Here is a 24,193-nt window from a genome sequence, read left to right on the forward strand (position 1 = left end):
ATCTTTCTGTATATTCGCAGCACATTACACTTGTCTACATTGAGATTCTGGCTACCAAGCCCCTGTACACACTTGTCATGCACAAAATAGTAGACTTACCAACAATAGGGAAATTTTTCATGTTTATTATTTTACTTTTATCATTTTGAACTTGTAATAATGTGCTACTTTTTTTTAGAATAAACCTAGGTGTAAATGGGCAATTTTTCTTAAACATAGAACCAAAACAAAAGCTCCTATTGTTGAATATTTTGTTATTAAAATAAATAATAATAACTAAATATAGGATGACGGTGTTAACTTAATATATTAAACTAAACTCCACCCCGAACAGGCCACGGAGGCCCGAGGGTACTGACCGCGAGCCGTGTCATCCTCAGCTCACAGGCAACGTCATCAGATGCGGATACAGAGGGGCACGCGGTCGGCACACCGCTCTCCTGGCCGAATATCAGTTTCCGAGACCGGAGCCACTACTTCTCAATCGAGTAGCTCCTCAGTTTGCTTCGCGAGGGCCGAGTGCACCCCACTTGCCGACAGCACTCGGACGAGTGCTAGCTCGGTCTGACAGCATTCGGCAGACCGAAAGGTCACTCGTCCGAGTGCTAGCTCGGTCCGACAGCACTTAACTTCGGTGATCTGATGGGAACCGGTGTTACCACTGTGGCAACTAAATTTTATTACAATGGAACAATAAACCATTTAAACGGGCACAGTATCAACTATTTCATCGTATTCAAAAATTCATATCTTTGTTCACAGTCAAATATTAATGTTGAAATTTTTACAGTACTTTGCTATCATATAAGTGTACAATAAGTGAACAAAACAAATTTTTATATTCAGTCTCACCAGAGATAAATAGCTCCAAACCTTACAAAAAAATAATGATTCTCAAATTTCAAAAATTTATAAAAATTTAAGGAAACCTTTGTCAGTGTTCTTGCTCTATTTAAGGCTAGGAGTTTATGATATCTAACTAGAGAAAAAAAATACACTCTGATAATCACTTCTTGGTTGTTATTTTTGGGTCTAAAAAGTGGATTTTCTGAGTTTTCAATACCAAACTTTGGAAGTAATTTTGACTGGTTATTTTTTAATTTAGGGTGTTTTGGGTAATAAACGATGTTGCAGAGGACATTTTTCTAAAAACAGTCATGTCAGTTGCAATGTTGTAACTTAGTCTAGTGCAGAGATATTAAAATTAATGCTAGTGTCTCCAAATTGAAAAACCGTTGTGCACTCACAAATAAAAATGGGTGCCATTCAGTAAGGGTGCAAGGTAAATCTTTTTAAAAAACTGTTTTGAACTTTTAAATTAAGGTTAATCACATGAAAAAAAACAACAAAATATTTAAAAATGGTCAAGCAACTCTCATTAGATCTTTTCATATGGACTGATCCTTACAACATAAAACAAAGGTAATGAAGTGCAATCTGATCAAGTCAGGTGATGCTGGAGGGAATTGGATTAAAAAAATTAGTTTCTATATGTTGTAGATACATTTACTATCTGGACTGGAAAGTAATTTAAGTCATCAGAAATAAAGAGGGTATAAAATTAGTACTGCCAAAAGAAGGAAATGTGTCTCTGAAAAAGTGAGTATGTTATCATCTAATCTAAGTATATGTGTTAGCTAGCATTTTGTTATGCATTCATTTGGAGAGTAGTCTTCCATGGATAATACATAGTATAGATGAGGCAAAGATAATAGTTTTTGAAATCTGGTTCTACAGGTGAATGATGAAAATGGAATGGGTACATCAGATAATACACTTAAACTAATAAACAAAAATAATCAGTTTTTGAAAATATAACAAAAAAAGACACTCTGATAATCACACCGAGGTCACCACTTCGACGCTGTAGAGCACTCTCTGGAACAGGATAGTGCGTGTTGCTGGTGTGCACCCTCTGCCTATGCGTATTCACCTTAACTGATAACTTGGTGGTAGTTGTGCCAATGTAAAAGGCCGAACAGTGTTTAAATAACAGCTGGTGCATGATGTGTGTCATTTCACAGGTGGCTCTCTCTTTGACTGTACATGTTCTGCCAGTTACAGGGCTAGTACAGGTGGTGGTAGGAGGGTGCAAGTCTTACAGTGAAGACAACCACAGGGGTAGGAGAAATAGCATAGGGAGAGAGGTGCAGAAGGAGAATGAGGTCTGAAAGGATATTGCAGAGATTGCGAGGGTGGCAGGCAAAATGTCAGACAGAATGAACCCCATTTCAGGGCACAATTTAGGGAAGTCAAAACTTTGTCAGAGTAATTAACTGTATTTAATTGGGACAAACTGACAAAAAGAAGGGACAGGTTGTTAAGACATTCTGAGGCATCAAGGAATGGAGGAAAGTGTGGTGAATGGGTAAAAGTCATACAGAAGACAAAACTTGAATACAATGAGCAAATTCAAATGTACAAGGGTAATCCCAAAAGTAAGGTCTCCTATTTTTTTTGTAAGTACATAGACCTGTTTATTTCTACAACTGTTTACATCAGTTTACAGCTTGAACATTTAGCTATTTTTCGACATAATCACCATTTCTGTCAATGCATTTTTGTAGACGCTGTGACAGTTTTTGTATGCCCACATCATACCAGCTCGCCACCGTGCTGTTCAGAAAGTTATGAACCTCTCCTTTCACCTTGTGGTCAGAGCTGGGACCACAGTTAGCACTGACAGGTACTGTGAGACTCTGAAAAAACTTGAATGGGCAATTCAGAACCAGAGAAGAGGAATGTCAAGCAAGGGCGTACACATTCTCCGTGACAATGCTCGCCCACACGTTGCTCGGCAAACCTTTGCTCTCCTGCAACAGTTTCAGTGGAACATAATCACCCACCCACCCTGTGGTCCTGACTTGGTGGCCAGTGACTATCAACTGTTCCCTAGGTTAAAAGAACATTTGGCCGAAAAGTGATTCAGCTCCAATGGTGAGGTGTAAGAAGAGGTTCATAATTTTCTGAAAAGCATGGCAGTGAGCTGGTATGATGTGGGCATACAAAAACTGCCACAGCATCTACAAAAATGCATCGTCAGAAATGGTGATTATGTTGAAAAATAGCTAAATGTTCAAGCTGTAAACTGATGTAAACCATTGTAGAAATAAACAGGTCTATGTACTTATAAAAAAAATAGGAGACCTTACTTTTGGGATTACCCTCGTATGTAGGTTTTTGTGTTTATATAAATGTGAAGAGACTTCTACCTCTACATCTACACTCCACAAAACACCGTGAGGTTCATGGCAGAGGGTACATTCCAGTGTACCAGTTATTAGGGTTTCTTCCTGTTCCATTCACATATGGAATGCGGGAAGAATGATTGTTTGAGGGCCTCTGTGCATGCAGTAATTAGTCTAATTTTATCTTCACCATCCCTATGTGAGCGATACATAAGGGGTTGTAGTCTCTTGCTAGAGTAATCATTTAAAGCCAGTTCTTGAACTTTGTTAGTAGACTTTCTCGGGATAATTTACGCCTGTCTTAGAGAGTCCGTTAAGTTTTTTCAGTATCTCTGTGACACTCTGCCACTGACCAAACAAACCTGTGACCAGTCATGCTGTTCTTCTCTCTATTCATTCAATATCCTCTGTTAGTCCTATTTGGTATGGGTCCCACACCCTTGAGGAATATTCTAGAATCAGTCACACAAGTGACTTGTAAGCGATCTCCTTTTTAGACTGATTGCACTTCCCCCACTATTCTACCAATAACCCATGAGCTCACAGGAAGAAATTATCAAAATCCTACGGAGCAACATTCACACTTTAAAAGCAGAACTATCAGTGCAGAAGCAAAAAAAATTGGGACCTGAAAGGGGAAGAAAATGTTTTTGTGAAATAGCTGTGACAATTGACGAAAATAACATCAAAAACACGCGGACTATTACATCTGTTCAAAACAATGCACCTGCAACACCTACAGAAGAAACTAGCACAGAAATCACAAAAACTCCAATTTAATGTAAATGGGCAAGTGTAACATGCAGAAAAAAGAACTCAAAGCACCTCAGTAATGTAAAACAGAACGAAAACAGTGATTTCCTTGTTATGGGCAATTCTCTGCTCAAAAATGTGGCAGTGCCAAATTCCACAATAGACATTCGCCCAGGTTTCAAGACCCATCAACTGAAGAAACGTTTTAACAACATATATAACTCGAAGGATGGTTCAGCAGAGGCATCTCGGAAGAATTACAAGGGGATATTCATCCACGTAGGTACAAATTCCCTTACAAGCAACACTGAAGAGGAAATTGTAAACAAAACAAAAAATTTAATTTGATCTGACAGATACGTCTACAAGACGTTTAGAATGGTAGTGAGTGGTATTGTCTACAGAAGATCTGTGAGTGATAGTTAAATAGCGAGAATAAATAGTGATATAAATGAAAGCTGTAATGATATGGGAGCCGTGTATGTAAATCCTAATAAGTTCTTAAGCAATAAATGCTTGGGTAAAGATGGTCTTCATTTTAACAGATTAGGATCAAAAATTCACAGCAAATTGTTCACTGATACTTGTAAAATTCTGAATAAAGGGGGAAACTTATAAGGAATGATGGGGATGAGAAACAGTGTTTGGTAACAAAAATGACAAAACCGAAATGATACCCAAGAAAGAAAATACTGCTTGAAACCATAAATAAGAAAGAATGTTCCTACATAATGCACTTGAATTTAAATGGTCTAAGTGCTGACTTTCAAAACAAAAGTCATTAAATGGACGAATTACAAATTATTCTTTTGCAGTATAAAAATATCAAAGTTATTTGCCTCAATGAACATTGGCTTACATGTGACAATATCAAAATTCTTAACAAAATCGAAAATTTTGAAGTAGCAAACAGCTTTTGTAGATGTGAGAAATCATGTGGAAGCTCTTGCATACTTACACATTCTGAAATAAAATATGCAATAAGAAATAATTATAATCATTTGAATGAAGACAGTATATTTGAGAGCTGCTGTATCGAGTTAAGGGACCTAAATATCATAGTAGTTTCTATTTACAGAGTATCAGAGAAAGCTGCAATTGAAACTTTTCTGTCCAAGTTTCAGTGCCTCCTTGAAAATCTAAAAAAATAAAAAGAAAAAAGGTTGTAACAGCTGCTGACTTCAACAATAATATCCTAGGTGAAAGCAATGATGTGTCCAAATTCACTGACAGTAAAAACTTTTGGCTTCAAAGTAAACTTTAAGCAAGCCACTAGGGTAAATGCACAGTCAGCCATTTGTATTGATAATATCCTAACCAACTGTGTATTTGAAGATGTCCATAAATTTTGCTTAGATCTAAGGAACTCTTACCACTCTGCATTATTCATTGAATTACCAAAAATTAACAAAGAAATTCCATGCAACAGAAGCTCTATGAAAAGTAACTCCAATGAAAAAAATTAATTGTATTTAGAAATAAGTTAAGAGAGGTTGAATGGCTTTATGACAACTGTATTTCAAGTAGTAGTAACTTTGACAAATATTTAAGCAGTTTTCTTGGGGTGTTTAATGAAACTTTTCCACATCTACATCTACATACATACTCTGCAATGCACCATATGGTGCGTGGTGGAGGGTACCTTGCACCACAACTATCATCTTCTCTCACTGTTCCAGTCCCAAACAAAACGAGGGAAAAATGACTGTCGATATGCCTCTGTACGAGCCCTAATCTCTCTTATCTTAACTTTGTGGTCTTTCCGCGAAATGTAAGTTGGCGGCAGTAAAATTGTACTGCAGTCAGCCTCAAATGCTGGTTCTCTAAATTTCCTCAGTAGCGATTCACGAAAAGAATGCCTCCTTTCCTCCAGAGACTCCCACCCGAGTTCCTGAAGCATTTTCGTAACACTCGTGTGATGATCAAACCTACCAGTAACAAATCTAGCAGCCCGCCTCTGAATTGCTTCTATGTCCTCCCTCAATCTGACCTGATAGGGATCCAAAACGCTCAAGCAGTACTCAAGAATAGGTCGTATTAGTGTTTTATAAGCGGTCTCCTTTACAGATGAACCATATCTTCAAAAAATTCTACCAATGAACCGAAGATGACTATACACCTTCCCCACAACTGCCATTACATGCTTGTCCCACTTCATATCGCTCTGCAACGTTACGCCCAAATATTTAATCGATGTGACTGTGTCAAGCACTACACTACGAATGGAGTATTCAAACATTACAGAATTCTTTTTCCTATTCATCTTCATTAATTTACATGTATCTATATTTAGAGTTAGCTGCCATTCTTTACACCAATCACAAATCCTGTCCAAGTCATCTTGTATCCTCCTACAGTCACTCAACGACGATACCTTCCCGTACACCACAGCATTGCTATGCACCGTATCCAAAAGATCATTTATGTAGATAGAAAACAACCAGCGGACCTACCACACTTCCCTGGGGCACTCCAGATGATACCCTCACCTCCGATGAACACTCACCATCGAGGACAACGTACTGGGTTTTATTACTTAAGAAGTCTTCGAGCCACTCACATATTTGGGAACCAATCCAATACGCTCGTCCTTTAGTTAGGAGTCTGCAGTGGGGCAGCGAGTCAAACACTTCCCGGAAGTCAAGGAATATGGCATCCGTCTGATACCCTTCATCCATGGTTCGCACTTAGAACCACATGTAACAAAATCACTGGTAAAGTTAAATGGATAACTCTGGGTATAAAAATTTCTAGTGTTAGGAAGAGGCAATGAAATGAGATATAATAAAAACAGGTATTTTACTGAATATGTATGACATTATAAAGCTACGTTCGAAAAAATTGTGAAAGCAGCCAAACAAATTGCAAACAATAAGTTCATTTCACAACATTAAAGTGAAACAAAGGTAGTGTAGCCCGTTGTCAAATCAGAGTTACGTGTTAGAATTAATAGAAATGGAATATCTAGGATTAAAGTAAATGATAGCCTTATTGTAAACCCAGCTCAAATATCGGAGTGTTTAAATGAATTCTTCATAAGTATGACAAAGTCAGATGTTGATACAGTAGAGTATCAGAGCAAAGTAAACCCCTTTGGACTCCAGCAAAGAGCTGAGTATCTCACAGATTTTAAAAAAGTCTCAATAAAGCATGTGGAAAATATTATACTATCATTAAAAATATTCAGTTGGGTGGGATGGGATACCGACTAAAGTGATAAAAGCAGTGTATCACATAATAGCATCTCCACTAACTAAAATAATTAAGCAATATTTTGAACAGGGATGCTTTCCTGATGTGTTGAAGTATGCTGAAGTCACACCTCTGTTCGAGAAAGGGTCGAGGGAAGAAATGGGAAACTATTGTCCTATTTCTATTCTTCCAATCTTATTGTAAGTGTTTGAGAAAGTAGTTGCAAATCAGATGCAAAATTTTATTGTAAAAAATGATATTATTATAAATAATCAATTTGGATTCCAACCAGGAAAAAACACCCTGGATGCAATAAATAACTTTACTGAAAAGATATGCAAAGCACTGGACCAGAGGAGTAAAGTTGCTGGTATTTTCTGTGATCTTACTAAAACTTTCGACTCTGTAAAACATCCCTTGCACATCTATAAATTAGATAAATATGGAATTACGGGCAATATTCTCAAATGGCTTACATTTTACCTGCAGAACAGAAAACAAAGGGTAACTGTCACTTCAAATGTGGTGAGTTATTTTCCAAAGTGGAATACTGTATCACAAGGTGTGCCTCAAGGCTCCATTTTGGGGCCAATCTTGTTCCTATTCTATGTAAATGACTTCTCCACAAATATCAATTCCCCATCACTTCTGTTTGCAGACAATACTTCTGTTTTAATTGAAGATGGCGATGCAGAAAAAATTCCAAGCCTCATTGTGAGCACACTGGATACTCTAGAAAACTGGTTCCAGTTAAATGGGTTGAAACTGAACATTGCAAAAACCCATATGGTACATTTTCAAACCAAACACTTAAAATGCACAGAGCTTAAAATAACACACAATAATCAACTTACGAAGAAGTTGACACTGTCAAATTCCAAGGACTAAATGTGGACAAGAACTTGAACTGGAACACACATATTGACTCCTTATCAAATAAACTAAGCAGTTTTGCATTTGCAGTGCAGATACTTGCAAATTCTACTGACACGTCTACACAAAAAATAGCATACAGTAGTTATTTTGAATCTGTCATTAGGTATGGTATAATTTATTTTTAATATTTCTCATATACTGAAACTTCAGAAAAAGAATATCAGATACATGTGTACCACACAGAAAACAGAATCTTGTCACCCATTATTTCGACAACTGCAAATCCTAACTCTACCCTCCATATACATTTATGAAATTATTATCTTTCTACACAGCAGGCAAAAATTATTTGAGGAAAATCATTTTAACCACACATACAACACAACAAATAAAAATAATTTTATGCTCCCTAAACACAAATTGAAATAATATGAACATGCTCCACAGTATATGAGGATGACAATATATAATAAATTAATGGGCAAAAATATATTTAATGTTAAGCCAGAGATCTTAAAAATAATGCTACATCAGATTCTGGGAGAGAAATGCTACTGTGACTCGATAGAAGGATTTTTAGAGGATGACATGATAATTCGAGTTTGGGCAATTTAGTGTTACATTTATAGATACTATTTTTATTACTGTTGTCATTATTATCTCTGCCTTTTGTGCATATAAAACAAAATTGTATTATTATTATGATTCTGTATGTAAAGATCAGCTTTCTATGTTTTCAGTAAATTTTACCCAACTTTTGATGTCTCTCCTGTACCTGGATCAAATGGTTATGTATGTTATGAAACTAATAAACCACAATTCTATCAACTGCTTTACCTATCACTGAAGCTATGTCAGCATTCCATTTCATATCCCTACAAAGTGTTACACTCAGGTATTTTTACGAGTTGGCCAATTCCGACAGTGACTTACTGATATTATAGTCATAGCATACTACATTTTTCGTTTTGTGAAGTGCACAAGTTTACATATCTGAATATTTAGAGCAAGTTCCCAGTCTCTGCACCACACTGAAATCTTATCGAGATCTGACTGAATATTTATGTAGCTTTTATCGGATAGTACTTCATTACAGATAACTGCATCATCTTCAAAAAGCCTGATTTTTACTATTAATATTATCTGCAAGGACATTAATGTAGAGCATCAAGAGCAAGGGTCCCAACACACTTCCCTGGGCAGACCCGAAGTTACTTCTACATCTGATGAAGCCTCTCCGTCTAAAATAACATGTTGTGTGCTACCTACCAAAAAGTCCTCAATCCATTCACAAATTTCACTCGATACCCCATACGATCATCCTTTTGGCAATAAGTGTAGGTGTGGTGTGGTGTGGAAACTGAGAAATACTGCACCTACCTGGTTGCCTCGATCCAAAGTTTTCAGAAAGTCACGTGAGAAAAGTGTGAGTTGCGTTTCTCATGATCAGTGTGTTGAAATCTGTGCTAGCTGGCATCGAGGATGTCATTCCGTTCAAGATACCTCACTTTCGAGGGATCTACGATAGATTACAGTTAAAAGAGGGGCTAACTCAGCTGCAAAATCAGTATAGCATCTGACAGCGATTTCATCGGACCCTGGAGCTTTGTTTAATTTTGGCAATTGCAGCTGTTTCTCAACATCACTGACACCAATAATATTTCATTCACATTTTCAGCGGTATGAGGATTAAACTCTGGCAATCCTCCTCTGTTTTCCTTTGTAAAGGAACATTTGAAAACGGAGTTAAGCACAGGATAGGTTAGCAACCGAGCTACCTGAAGCCACTCTTTGGACTGTTGACTCTATCAGCAACAACAGAACATTAACAATAACTGCTTACCTTCCTCTGATGATATACTCTTTGTCACGCCAGAGCACCGGGTCGTGTGCCAATCTCTTCCATCGCACACACACATTTTGCAAGATGTCTATAAGCTCATTAAAACTGAAGAATGAAAATACATCTAGTATTATTTCATCTGGGAGATCATCAATATTCTTCCCCTGACCATCTCCTGCAACCATTCTCAGAACTGTCCTACTACTGTCGAAGGTGAGCTCCGGCACAGCGGCGTGTATCGGACCGGCAGTCTCTCTCCGACTCGCCGCGGCAGCCTCCGGTAATGCGGTCGGTCTGCAGCCTCGCCGTGCCACGTGGCCAGTGCGAACCTCTGCTCCGTCTCTGCAGCCGCAGTGGTGTGTCACCACCTGTCAGCGGCGACTGCTTCCGGCTGCTGAAACAAAAATTTTCTACTCTGCCTGATCACAAATTTCTCATTAGCAGCAATTATTTCTGACTGATGAGTAATCACTCCAGTTGATAAAAAGTTCTACATTTTACTCGAGGACTGGTTTTGGGTTTATACTGAACTCATTTTGTAATGGAACCATAAAATTGTGCTACGTTGAAGGGAAGTCATATGATTTTGAGTTTGCTTCAATGTAGCGCAATTTTCAAACTTGATTTTACTTCACCACAATACAGTTTTCAGATTCTACTAGAAAATTGTTTCAATGTAAGAGCCAAAAAAAAAAATGTTCAAATGTGTGTGAAATCTTATGGGAACACACGAACACACACACACACACACACACACACACACACACACACAAACACACACACACACACACACACACAAACACACACACACACACACGCGCGCGCGCCCGAGGGAGGACTCGAACCTCCGCCAATACCAGCCGCACTGTCCATGACTGCAGCGCCCTAGACCGCTCGGCTAATCCCATGTGGCTAAGAGCCAAAGTTGGTCATGAAGTAAACGTAAGTACTTTTTAGCAACTGGAGCAGTTACTTGTCAATTCAGTCCACATTTTCACTGCAGCAGCACTATCCAGTTGTGCAGAAACTAGTAGTTATTCTGTTAACTGTATGGTCAAACGCAGGACATTATTATACACTATGTTAGAGATACATTAATGTGACCACCTGTCTGACACCTGAGTAACCATCTTTTGTGACACAAATCACTGTGAGACGTGCAGAAAGAGAGACAGTAAGGTTTCTGACGGTACCGATGGGGGTGTGGAACTGTGCCGATTCACGTGCTGTGGTCAGCTACGCTGGGTTTCTCAGCAGGAATAACCCGACTGACGTGGTCCCACAGATTCTCGATCGGGTTTAAATTCGGGTAGTACGGCGGTCAACCGAGTACGGCAAATTCATCCTGGGGCTCTTCGAACCACAATGAGATGTCGCATTGTCCTGCCGGTAGATGTCATTGTGCCCAGAATATTGTTGTTGTGGTCTCCAGTCCTGAGACTGGTTTGATGCAGCTCTCCATGCTTCTCTATCCTGTGCAAGCTTCTTCATCTCCCAGTACCTACTGCAGCCAACATCCTTCTGAATCTGCTTAGTGTATTCATCTCTTGGTCTCCCTCTACGATTTTTACCCTCCACGCTGCCCTCCAATACTAAATTGGTGATCCCTTGATGCCTCAGAACATGTCCTACCAACCAATCCCTTCTTCTAATCAAGTTGTGCCACAAATTTCTCTTCTCCCCAATCCTATTCAATACCTCCTCATTAGTTATGTGATCTACGCATCTAATCTTCAGCATTCTTCTGTAGCACCACATTTCGAAAGCTTCTATTCTCTTCTTGTCTAAATTATTTATCGTCCATGTTTCACTTCCATACATGACTACACTCCCTACAAATACCTTCAGAAACAACTTCCTGACACTTAAATCTATACTCAATGTTAATAAATTTCTCTTCTTCAGAAACGCTTTCCTTGCCATTGCCAGTCTACATTTTATATCCTCTCTACTTCGACCATCATCAGTTATCTTGCTCCCCAAATAGCAAAACTGCTTTACTACTTTAAGTGTCTCATTTCCTAATCTAATTCCCTCAGCATCACCCGACTTAATTCGACTACATTCCATTATCCTCGTTTTGCTTTTGTTGATGTTCATCTTATACCCTCCTTTCAAGGCACTGTCCATTCCGTTCAGCTGCTCTTCCAGGTCCTTTGCTGTCTGACAGAATTACAATGTCATCGCAAAACCTCAAAGTTTTTATTTCTTCTCCATGGATTTTAATTCCTACTCCAAATTTTTCTTTTGTGTCCTTCACTACTTGCTCAATATGCAGATTGAATAACATCGGGGAGAGGCTATAACCCTGTCTCCCTCCCTTCCCAACTGCTGCTTCCCTCTCATGCCCCTCGACTGTTATAATTGCCATCTGGTTTCTGTACAAATTGTAAATACCCTTTCGCTCCCTGTATTTTACCCCTGCCACCTTTAGAATTTGAAACAGAGTATTCCAATCAACATTGTCAAAAGCTTTCTCTAAGTCTACAAATGCTAGAAATGTAGGTTTGCCTTTCCTTAATCTAGCTTCTAAGACATGTCATAGGGTCAGCATTGCCTCACATGTTCCAACATTTCTACGGGATCCAAACTGATCTTCCCTGAGGTCGGCTTCTGCCAGTTTTTCCATTCGTCTGTAAAGAGTTCGTCTTAGTATTTTGCAGCTGTGGCTTATTAAACTGATAGTTCGGTAATTTTCACATCTGTCAACACCTGCTTTCTTTGTGATTGGAATTATTATATTCTTCTTGAAGTCTGAGGATATTTTGCCTGTCTCACACATCTTGCTCACCAGATGGTTGAGTTTTGTCAGGACTGGCTCTCCCAAGGCCATCAGTAGTTCTAATGGAATGTTGTCTACTTCGGGGGCCTTGTTTCGACTCAGGTCCTTCAGTGCTCTGTCAAACTCTTCACGCAGTATCATATCTACCAGAGTAAATGAGCTGTATATACGGTTAAACACGGGCCCGAGGATAGGTGCACAATTCTGTCGATTCACTGTGGCTTCCACGACAATACCGCCCTGGGAATGACGCAAAAACATTCCACAAGACCGTAATGCTTTCTCCTCGTTTGCTTTCACACTTATAAAACAGTACACGAAGGCCACCTGACGTCACCCGGTGAACATCCAGTTGCGGTATTGGTGTGCAAATTCCAGCCTTCATCCAATGAACAGCAGTCAGCATAGATGCACGAACCAGGCACCTGCTGTGGAGCCCCAACTTTTGCTGAACGATCGCCGAGGAGACACTGGTGGTAGCCCGTGGGTTCATCTGGGTGGTCATTTGCTTGATACTTGCACGTTTATTCACCTGTACACATCTCCGCAGCTATTTTTCACCCCTGTCACCTACGGCAACCTGTGGTGCAACACAGTTGCCTTGGCGCCACTTCTGGTTAGTGCCATTTTGCCGCACATGGTATACTTTAATCGCGGTAGCATACAAACAGTTTACACACTTATCTGTTTCAAAAATGCTTCCACCCTCGGCTCAAAAGCCTATGATCGTGCACTTCTGGATGCCAGATAGATCACTCCATTTCTGCATTACGACAATGAATACACAATTTTTCGTATCACCCCAACATTTTATGTGTGTGTACATAGTTCCGCGTAGTCAGCGCGTACACAGCTTTCCCACTAGAGCGCTCCCCGCTAAGCACAACAGCGCAGGCGCAGCGCTCGTCCGTCTCCGCACTACGAGATGGCGCTGCCTTAGAGACGGATCAAATTCTGCTTCCGCCGATCCGCGTATTAATATGTAACGCAGCCAGTGAGATTGCTGCTAACGTAGAACCTTTTCTCCTCGCGGATCACACTCGCACAGTGATTACCTGAACGCGTGAGGTATTATAACGAGTGTACAGACCTCTGATTAGTCAGTCTGCATTTATCTGCACCTGTCTGTACCAGTCTACATTAGTCTGTACCAGTCTATAGTCAAGTTTCAGTCTGTGCCTGTACATAGCCATGAATATAAATGTATAGACACTTTGTCAAGTATCAGAGATATGTGAGAATAAGATTAACATACTCAGACCAAAGGAACTTCAGATTGTCAATTGTAAATAGCATCCAGAATCAAGTTACATAATGTTTATGTTTGTTCTTATTTTAATAAATGTGTGTGAAAATTAATCAAGTTCTGTTTAAAGTTGGTCACCGTCAATCTGCTACTCTAAGCGTGCAAGTGGCATTTCTATCGTCTGACCTAACGGCAGAAGATAAACACACCACGATAAGACCACGAGACATATTGCTGACACTCGCCTACTTCGTTAGAGCGACAAGCCAAATAATCTGATGGTGTGTGTACTGAAGGTCTTACAGTACGCACACCACAACGTGCCGTCCTCAAGTGCTTATTGCGTGTCAATGTCGAATGTGGGTAGTGGTCAGATTAACGTCAGTAGACTGTGTATAAAGAAAGCAATACTAATGGAAAACAGAGAAAACATAGATTGCAAATATATTTTCATAGAGAATGCACTCAAACTACAATAACAAAATTTCAAAGTTTGTCTACTTGACTCATATCATGTACACTGATGAAAGCTACACTGCAGCTGAAGTCTAGATCTGCAAGAATGTACAGACTGAATTGTGGCTGACTGCTGACTTACTTCCTGTGCAAACAATGTTTATCAATGCATGCTTTTGCAGAATAAGTACTTTTTCACATTAGACATTAGGTGCCTTGTCCCAGAAGATCATATCATAAAACCATATTGAAAGTGCAAGACCACTGCAAAACAGATGTAAAGTGAAGCATAGTGCTATAGCTAGAGAGACGCATTTGGCTCTCGAGACAGCAATGTGTGACGCCTTCAATGACTCTTGTCACAGAATACTTTCAAATGATCTTTTACACAACCCAAAGAAATTCCGGTGTTATGCAAATGAGACAGGGACTGAAATTGAGGGTAGCAAAGCAAAAGTTGAAAAGACTAACTCCATTTCCAAACGTTCCTTTACAAAGGAAAACCAAGGAGAATTGCTCCAATTTAATCCTCAAGCCATTGAGAAGAGTCAGTGAAATAAGTATTAGTGACAGTGGTGTTGACACACAGCTGAAATTGTTAAAACTGAACACAGCTCCAGGGCCCAATGGAGTCCCTGTAGATTCTATACTGAATTTGCAGCTGAGTTAGCCCCTCTTCTAACCGCAATCTATTGTAGATCCCTTGACCAAAAAACCATGCCCAGTTCTTGGAAAAAGGCATAGGTCACACCCATGTAACAAGAAGGGTAGTAGAAGTGATCCACGAAACTACTGTCCAATATCCGTGACATCGATTTTTGTAGAAACGTACAACATATTCTGAGCTCAAACATTATGACCTCCTCAATGGCAAAAAGCATGAAAACATCAATCATGTGAAACCAAACTCACACTTTTCTCACATGATGTAGTAAAAGCTTTGTATCAAGCAATCAGGTAGATGCATTATTCTTGATTTCTCAAAAACATTTGATCAGTACCACACCCAGGCTTATTGTCAAAAGTACGGTCAAATAGGATATCGAGTGAAATTTTTATCTGGACAGAGGGCATTTTGGTAGGGAGAATGCAGCATGTTATCTTGGATGGAGAGTCATTGTCAGATGTAGAAGTAACTTCAACTTTGGGTGTGACCCAGGGAAGTGTGTTGGGACACTTGCTGTTCACAGTGTATATTAGTGACCTTGCAGATAATATTAACAGTAAAATCAGTCTTTTCACAGTTGATGCAGTTATCTATAACAAAGCACTATCTGAGAAAAGTTGCATAAATACTGAGTCAGATCTTGATAAGATTTCAATGTAGTGCACAGATTGGGAACTTGTTCTAAATGTTCAGAAATGTAAAATTGTGCACTTCACTAAACAAAAAGGTATAGTATCCTATGACTATAACATCAATGAGTCACTGTTGGAATCAGACAACTCATACAAATACCTGGGAATGATCACATAGGTTCAGCTGTGGGTATAGCAGAGGGTAAACTTTGGTTTATTGCTAGAATACTGGGGAAGCGCCATTAGTCTCTGAAGAAGATACCTTACAAATTGCTTGTGTGACCACTTCTAGAATATTGCACAAGTGCGCGGGACTCATATCAAATAGGACTAACAGGGGATATTGATCATATACAGAGAAGGGCAGCATGAACAATCACAGGTGTGTTTAATCCGGGGGAGAGTGTCACAGAGATACTGAAGTAACTGAACCGGAAGACTCTTTAAGATAGATGTAAACTATCCCGAGAAAGTCTATTAACAATGTTTCAAGAGCTAGCTTTAGATAATTATTATAGGAATATACTACAACACCCTATGTATTGCTCACAGAGGTGGCCTGAGGGTATGATAAGAACAATTACTGCACACACACAGAGGCACTCTTCCCATGCTCCGTACGTGAATGGAACAGGAAGATACCCTAAGAACTGGTAGAATGGGACGTACCCCTGCTATGCACCTCATGGTGATTTGCGGATTATAGATGTAGATATGTAAGTCATTCTCAGAATAATCCAGGTAGCAGCGGGGTTTTCAGTTAGCAAATCCACCTCTGTTGTTATCCATCTCGATTCCTTGGAATTTCACACCTCACACTTCCACCTTCAACCAGTGTACAGCCACTGATCTATACTCACAGTCCCTGTAAGTCAGTTTTATAATGTAACAGTGTAATATCAGTTTTTGTACTGTTGGCTGTGAAACAGTTATTCTCTTTGCTGTGTCTGGTACTTTATCAATATGCTTGTGTCATCACGAGACACTAAAGTTTTTGAAGAGTCAAAGGGTAAGACTCCATGTATGCAACAGGAAGGCCTTTAACACCATACCATTTTAGTTTTCCTAGTAGAGTTTTCTGATAAAACACAAGCAAAAATTGCCACAAGATCACAGAAAATTTCAAAAGTGTAATTTTTGTTGTTTACTTAGACCAGAATTGAGTTTTGGGTATCATATAATGCTTTCTCAGTAGACAACCCATTATGAAAGCCAAACTCAGCTGTTATTAAGAGGTTAATCTTAAAAAGAAGGTTAAACATTCTCTTGTTAGCCATTTTCTCAAAAAAATTGTAAGAACACAGAAATGAGGAAGAGGGATCAACAATTAAAGGTTAGATACTTATCTCCATGATTGTAAATGGGTATTACTACTGAATACTCCAGGGATTTCAGGTGATTCATTTTCAATCATTGACTGGTTACAAAGATAAATCAAGGACGGCACTGCCAAGTTTTTAATAATTTTCCTGAGCAATTTGAAATAGCCAGAAGAGTTACTACTTTTAGTGACTTAATGATTTCTGTGGTCCTTCTAACAGGTGATTTACAAATGCCTGGCTAAGTAAATCTGAGGGTGTGCAATTGAGGGATCATTTTCTCACTCTTGTGTTTTCAGCTGCTGTTAGGAAGAATTCACTGAATTCAGTAGCCAATGATTCAAGTTTTATATCATTTGCTTGGCCTTACCCTGTTTCTACAGTTTTGAACTTCTTTTTTCTGCACAGTATGTGGGTTTTGCATTTTTTATGATAAAGTGAGAACAATTGACAGGAATGGGGGAAAGAAATACAGTAGAAGAGGAATGGGTAGCTTTGAGGGACGAAATAGTGAAGGCAGCAGAGGATCAAATAGGTAAAAAGACGAGGACCAGTAGAAACCCTTGGGTAACAGAAGAAATATTGAATTTAATTGATGAAAGGAGAAAATATAAAAATGCAGTGAATGAAGCAGGCAAAAAGGAATACAAACATCTCAAAAATGATATCGACAGGAAGTGCAAAATGGCTAAGCAGGAATGGCTAGGGGACAAAAGTAAGGGTGTAGAGACTTATCTCACTAGGGGTAAGATAGATACAGCCTACAGGAAAATTAAAGAAACCTTTGAAGAAAGGAGAACCACTTGCAGGAATATCAAGAGCTTTGATGGAAACCCAGTTTTAAGCAAAGAAGGGAAAGCAGAAAGGTGGAAGTAGTATATAGAGGGTCTGTACAGGGGCAATGTACTTGAGGACAATATTATGGAAGTGGAAGAGGATGTAGATGAAGATGAAATGGGAGATATGATACTGAGTGAAGAGATTGACAGAGCACTGAAAGACATAAACCGAAGCAAGGCCCCCGGAGTAGACAACATTCCATTAGAGCCTTGGAAGAGCCAGTCCTGACAAAATTCTACCATCTGGTGAGCAAGATGTGTGAGACAGGCGAAATACCCTCAGACTTCAAGAAGAACATAATAATTCCAATCCCACAGAAAGCAGGTGTTGACAGATGTGAAAATTACTGAACTATCAGTTTAATAAGTCACAGCTGCAAAATACTAATGCGAATTCTTTACAGACGAATGGAAAAACTGATAGAAGCCAACCTTGGGGAAGATCAGTTTGGATTCTGTAGAAATGTTGGAACATGTGAGTGACCCTAAGACTTATCTCAGAAGAAAGATTATGGAAAGGCAAACCTATGTTTCTAGCATTTGTAGACTTAGAGAAAGCTTTTGACAATGTTGATTGGAATACTCTCTTTCAAATTCTGAGGGTGGCAGGGGTAAAATACAGGGAGCGAATGGCTATTTACAATTTGTACAGAAAGCAGATGGTAGTTATAAGAGTCGAGGGGTATGAAAGGGAAGCAGTGGTTGGGAAGGGAGTGAGACAGGGTTGTAGCCTATCTCCGATGTTATTCAATCTGTATGTTGAGCAAGCAATAAAGGAAACAAAAGAGAAGTTCGGAGTAGGTATTAAAATCCATGGAGAAGAAATAAAAACTTGGAGGTTTGCCGAATACATTGTAATTCTGTCAGAGACAGCAAAGGACTTGGAAGAGCAGTTGAACGGAATGGACAGTGTCTTGAAAGGAGGGTATAAGATGAACATCAACAAAAGCAAAACGAGGATAATGGAATGTAGTCAAATGAAGTCGGGTGATGCTGAGGGAATTAGATTAGGAAATGAGACACTTAAAGTAGTAAAGCAGTTTTGCTATTTGGGGAGCAAAATAACTGATGATGGTCGAAGTAGAGAGGATTTAAAATGTAGACTGGCAATGGCAAGAAATGCGTTTCTGAAGAAGTGAAATTTGTTAACATCGAGTATAGATTTAAGTGTCAGGAAGTCGTTTCTGAAAGTATTTGTATGGAGTGTAGTCATGTATGGAAGTGAAATATGGACGATAAATAGTTTGCACAGGAAGAGAATAGAAGCTTTCAAAATGTGGTGCTACAGAAGAATGCTGAAGATTAGATGGGTAGATCACATAACTAATGAGGAGGAATTGAATAGAATTGGGGAGAAGAGGAGTTTGTGGCACAACTTGACAAGAAGATGGGACCAGTTGGTAGGACATGTTCTGAGGCATCAAGGGATCACAAATTTAGCATTGGAGGGCAGAGTGGAGGGTAAAAATCGTAGAGAGAGACCAAGAGATGAATACACTAAGCAGATTCAGAAGGATGTAGGCTGCAGTAGGTACTGGGAGATGAACAAGCTTGCACAGGATAGAGTAGCATGGAGAGCTGCATCAAACCAGTCTCAGGGCTGAAGACCACCACAACAACAACAACAACAACAACAACAACATGATAAAGTGAAGAATTTTTCAATACTTCTTGTAATACATTTTAAAGTCTTTATTAGAGCTAGTCCTTTGCATTAAATAAAGCTATATCTTCATACTGGAGAATATTTTGATCCCAAATGTAGGCCCGCCTTTCTCTGGGCTTCAAACGTATGTTTTCCCGACTCAGTGTACACGATTATTGGATTCATAAAGATGTAGGCATATTTCTAGAAAACAAATTTCTCATATAATGTGTGTTCATAGTAAACTTCTCCCCATTTCTCATCACACGAATTCTCTATTAGTACTGTGAGTTGACATTTACATACATATCTATGAAATTTTACTTTCCCCTTTTTATTCAAACTGGACTAATGCTTTATTGCTGCTATTTGATTAAGGTTACGAGATAAACCACTTCCTGCCCTATTATCATTTTATATTATCCTATTTTGTTAATATTTTATCTGTATACAGGGTGATTATTATTAACATTTTAAAACCCTCAAAGTGACGTAGATGACACAGAGACAAGTAATTTGATACAACACGTGTGTCCTCGCAAATGTTGAGAAATACTCCAAAATTGGAATGGCAAATGTTGAACATGTGACATCACCAGACGACACACCCTCGCCCATAGGGGGCATTGCTATACATCACTCCGCCAGACTACTCTGTTTTTGTAAATGTAAAATGATTAGTTATCATATTGGATTACCACTACTGCAAGTACTACTGTGTCACATTGGTAATGTGAGAATGAATACAAAGTACACTAGCGGAGTAGTGTGTAACAGAGCCATTGGACCAACAAGTGTAGAACCAACAAGCCCAATGACTGCACAAGTGGTTAGTTATGTTACCTGGACACATCACATGGCTGCCATCCACTTTTGGGGTATCTCCCGACATTTGCAACTCTGTGCGTCTTATATCAAATGAATTGTCTCAGTGTCATCTACGTCGCTTCAGAAGTTTTCAAATGTTAATAAGAATCACCCTGTATATTATTTCTGTAATGTTTCTGACATGTCTGATACTATTGCACTAAGTGGTTGACGGGGGAATAAGTAAATAATGAGGCTTATATATATTTCACAAAATACAGTTGCCTTAAGAAATAAATTATCAATGCTATCACACTATGTCCATCTGTTCTTGTTGGGAATATTACTGAGGGTGTCAAAGCAAAGCTGGACATCATTAATTCTGTGTGTCCTCAGTACAAAATATATGTGATGAAACTGATATTGAAGTCCCCACATACAATCATTTCCCTGTTATTAATACTATCTTTAGCAGCCCCTCTAATTGTTTAATGAAGTTTAAAACATTTGCTGTTGGGGAGCCACTACATATACAGCCAGGACTGGTATCTTGTATGTTTCCAAGGTTAAGCACAGCTTTCAAACAGCTGTTCAGTGCAGTACTTAGTGAGTTCACTGGCCTGGGAGTATATTCCACTTTTCGTGTATATGGCCATTCCTCCTTTCCTCATATTACACCCACAGTAAAGTGATACTAACTTGTTAGAAATTTGGGCAATAACAAAAGGGTGGCAGGAGTTACCCTACATCTTTCTAAGGCCTTTGATAAAGTAAACCACCAAATTATCCTTGACAAACTGGAGACAATACACATCAGATGAACTGGGAGGAAATTGATTTAATCCCGTCTCCAGGCAGAAGTCAGGTTGTGGAACTCCTCTCATCTCAAAACAGGCACAAAATAAAGTGCATCTCACATGCTAAGAAAGTGGAAGCAGGAGTCCAGGGTAGCGTTCTTGGCCTCCTATCATTCTTGATCCATACAGATGACATTGAAAGCCCCAACAGTTCACTTGGCCCCCTATTATTCTCGATCTATATAAATAACATTAAAAGCCCCAACACTTCGACCAAAATTATACTATTTGATAATGATACAAGCATAATTATAAGTAATGATAGGCAATCCTTATCCACTACAGCTGAAAATGTTCTGAAGTGTGTGCAGCAGTGGTTTCGTGCTAACAAGTTAACACTTCATTTAAATAAAACAATCTGCATACAGTACAGTGAAATAAAAGAGAAGGATGACCTCTGTTTATTATTGAGCGACCAAGAGACAGAGAAAGTAATGTCTACAAAATTTTTGGGCATGTGCATTGATAATTACTTGAGCTGGAAAGACCATGTCATATACACACCTCAAAAATTCCATTCTGGAAGTTTTGCATTGAGAATAATTTGTGCAGTCTGTAGCACGGAGTGTATAAGATCGGTATATTTTGCTCATTTCCATTCTATTGTATCTTGTGGAATAATGTTCTGGGGTGTAACAAAATCTCATCTGTAAAACATTTTTAAATTACAGAAAAGAGCCATTTGAATTATTACACGCAGCTCTCCACAAACACTGCTGGTCCAAATTGAGAAACCAGTAGTTAAAAATACCTACAGTACCATGTTTTTACATATTCAAAAGTGTACTGTTTACAAGAACACATATGAGTAGTTTACATACAAATTCTGATTTTCATATTTACAATACACATATCAGTAAGAATCTGCTTGTAGAAAGACAATGCTCCTCCAGTTTGCATCAAGGGAATGGAAGATGACAGAAAATTTAAAAGTGAATTCAAAAATTGCCTTTTAAATAAATGTGTTTAACCCTAAATTACTGGCAAATACTTGTATCTTCTTCATTGTCATATGAATCATTCTGTTCTCATTGTAAATTTTATACTTTGTTTTTATACTCTTTTAATTTCAAATGGTGTGATAAATGTGTTTCTCAAAGTGTACTGCATGCATTTCAAACCATTATTTACTTGAAACTCCCTCGCAGATTAAAACTGTGTGCCAGACCAAGACTCAAACTCGGGACCTTTGCCTTTCCGAGGCAAGTGTTCTACCCACAAGCTTGGGTAGCTCATTGGGTAGAGCACTTGCCTCGGAAAGGCAAAGGTCCCGAGTTCGAGTCTCGGTCTGGCACATAGTTTTAATCTGCGAGGGAGTTTCATATCAGCGCACACTCCGCTGCAGAGTGAAAATGTCATTCTGGAAGCATTATTTACTTATTCAGAAAGCATCTAGAAGACCAATGCATTAGTTCACTGTATCACATTTTTTAATGGATTGTAAAATGTTAATTTTATATTTATTATATTAGTTTGTAAAATTGGGCTGTGCATATACAATATATCGTATTATGGTAATTCCTTTATCATGTAAGTTCTGCAAAGGTTGATAACAAACTAAACTATCAATTTAGAGACCTCTGTTCATGCTCTGCGAGTTCCACATGGTGTTCGTTATGCATAGCACATCTGTAGAAATATCTTTACTGTACTGGTAGGAGCAGCACATCTTTTATATCTAACATGTGTCTTATATTTTAATGTAAAATTCCAAATTTATTATGGTAGCCACCATTTCTGCTGTCCAAGCTGCAGTTCTTTTCCTAGTGATTGTTACAACTGTGTCTGTCGTTATTTGGTATCTCTGTCTTTCAGAAATATTTGCCCTAAGATAGACCCTGTGAAAATATTCACATCGAAGGGATTGAAATTATTTGTGCAAGTAACATCTAATTGGAAACATTGAAACATAGCTCTTACCATCTTCATATCTGAGCAAGGGCCATACCTGGCATGACAATGAAATGCCATATTGTTTTTCACACCCAAGCCTGAAAATGTTAGAGTCTTGCACAATACACATGGCTGAACACTCAAAGATATGTGAACCACTTGGGTGCTACTCTTCATAATGCCCTACCAACATACATAAAGAGATTGGAGACAGAAACTGCTTTTAGATCAGAGTTAAAATTATTTCTTGCTGAGAAGTGTTTCTACATTGTAAATGAATATGTTAGTGTATAGGATTCCTAGGCCCTCATTCATTGTTGGGTTCTTTTGATCGTGTTAATGATATACCATCTATATTGTGTTTTTCTTTGCAAGGATGTTTCTGCTGTTGGTTTTCTGTTTCAGATGCTGTGTAATACACCTCTGCTGAGGAGAGATATGGTACTAACCTAATTGTGATGATTATAATGGCAGGTTTTCGAGTGTTCATGCATTACATCTTTTAGCAGTGTTACATAATGTGCTCAATTTTTTGAGCATTGTTTTGAATAGAAGTTTAATGATTTACCTACATCATTGATTGCAGAAAAATGCAAAATACACAATACGTCATTCTTTCATATAATTTGGTCATTTATTTTCAATTTTTGCGACGGTGTTTTTATTTTCAACATTTCGTGTTCATTGATTCACTTTTTGTAGCTGTTGCAGTCACAATATACGCGATGTATTTTATGATTACCCTTATTGTACCGGACTGACATTCAAAACATTGGGATTTGTTTCTCATCGGGCCATACTGACTTGTGTTTTCATCTTTCCCCTTGTTGCTAACATGAATGCTGGGATGCTTCCTTTGATCAGGTCCTGGCCGACTTTATGCAGTATCGTATTTTGTTAATGCCTTATGTAGAGTATATTATTTCTGTTATGTTTTCGACAGGTTCTATACTATTGTACTAAATAATCCATGGGTGAATAAATAATTATGAAATAGGTCTACTATCTGAAAAATAATCCCATGTTCTGTCACATCTTAATAAGATTTCGAAGTGGTGCAAGGATTGGCAACACGCTTTAAAAACTCAAAAATTTAAAACTTCCCAAATATTTTTGTTTGTAAGGAAGAAATAATCTCCTGCTACGAGAATCGTTTTCGTTATTACAGTTACAAAGTTATGCATTTTACAGGAACATG

At 38.6% G+C, this 24,193-nt stretch overlaps 1 protein-coding gene across 1 annotated transcript in view; it reads right to left on the bottom strand.

Moving 5' to 3' along the window:
* LOC124794883 (F-box/LRR-repeat protein fbxl-1-like) overlaps positions 1 to 24,193 on the bottom strand; it is a 131,094-nt gene that overhangs the window by 106,165 nt on the left and 736 nt on the right. Inside the window, exon 2 of the mRNA XM_047258577.1 lies at positions 9,853 to 10,246. Coding sequence (XP_047114533.1) covers positions 9,853 to 10,037 — 185 coding nt within the window. The 5' untranslated portion in view covers positions 10,038 to 10,246. The remainder of the gene's footprint in view (positions 1 to 9,852; positions 10,247 to 24,193) is intronic.

Source organism: Schistocerca piceifrons, chromosome 4 (assembly GCF_021461385.2).
Source record: "Schistocerca piceifrons isolate TAMUIC-IGC-003096 chromosome 4, iqSchPice1.1, whole genome shotgun sequence".
Taxonomy (NCBI): domain Eukaryota; kingdom Metazoa; phylum Arthropoda; class Insecta; order Orthoptera; family Acrididae; genus Schistocerca; species Schistocerca piceifrons.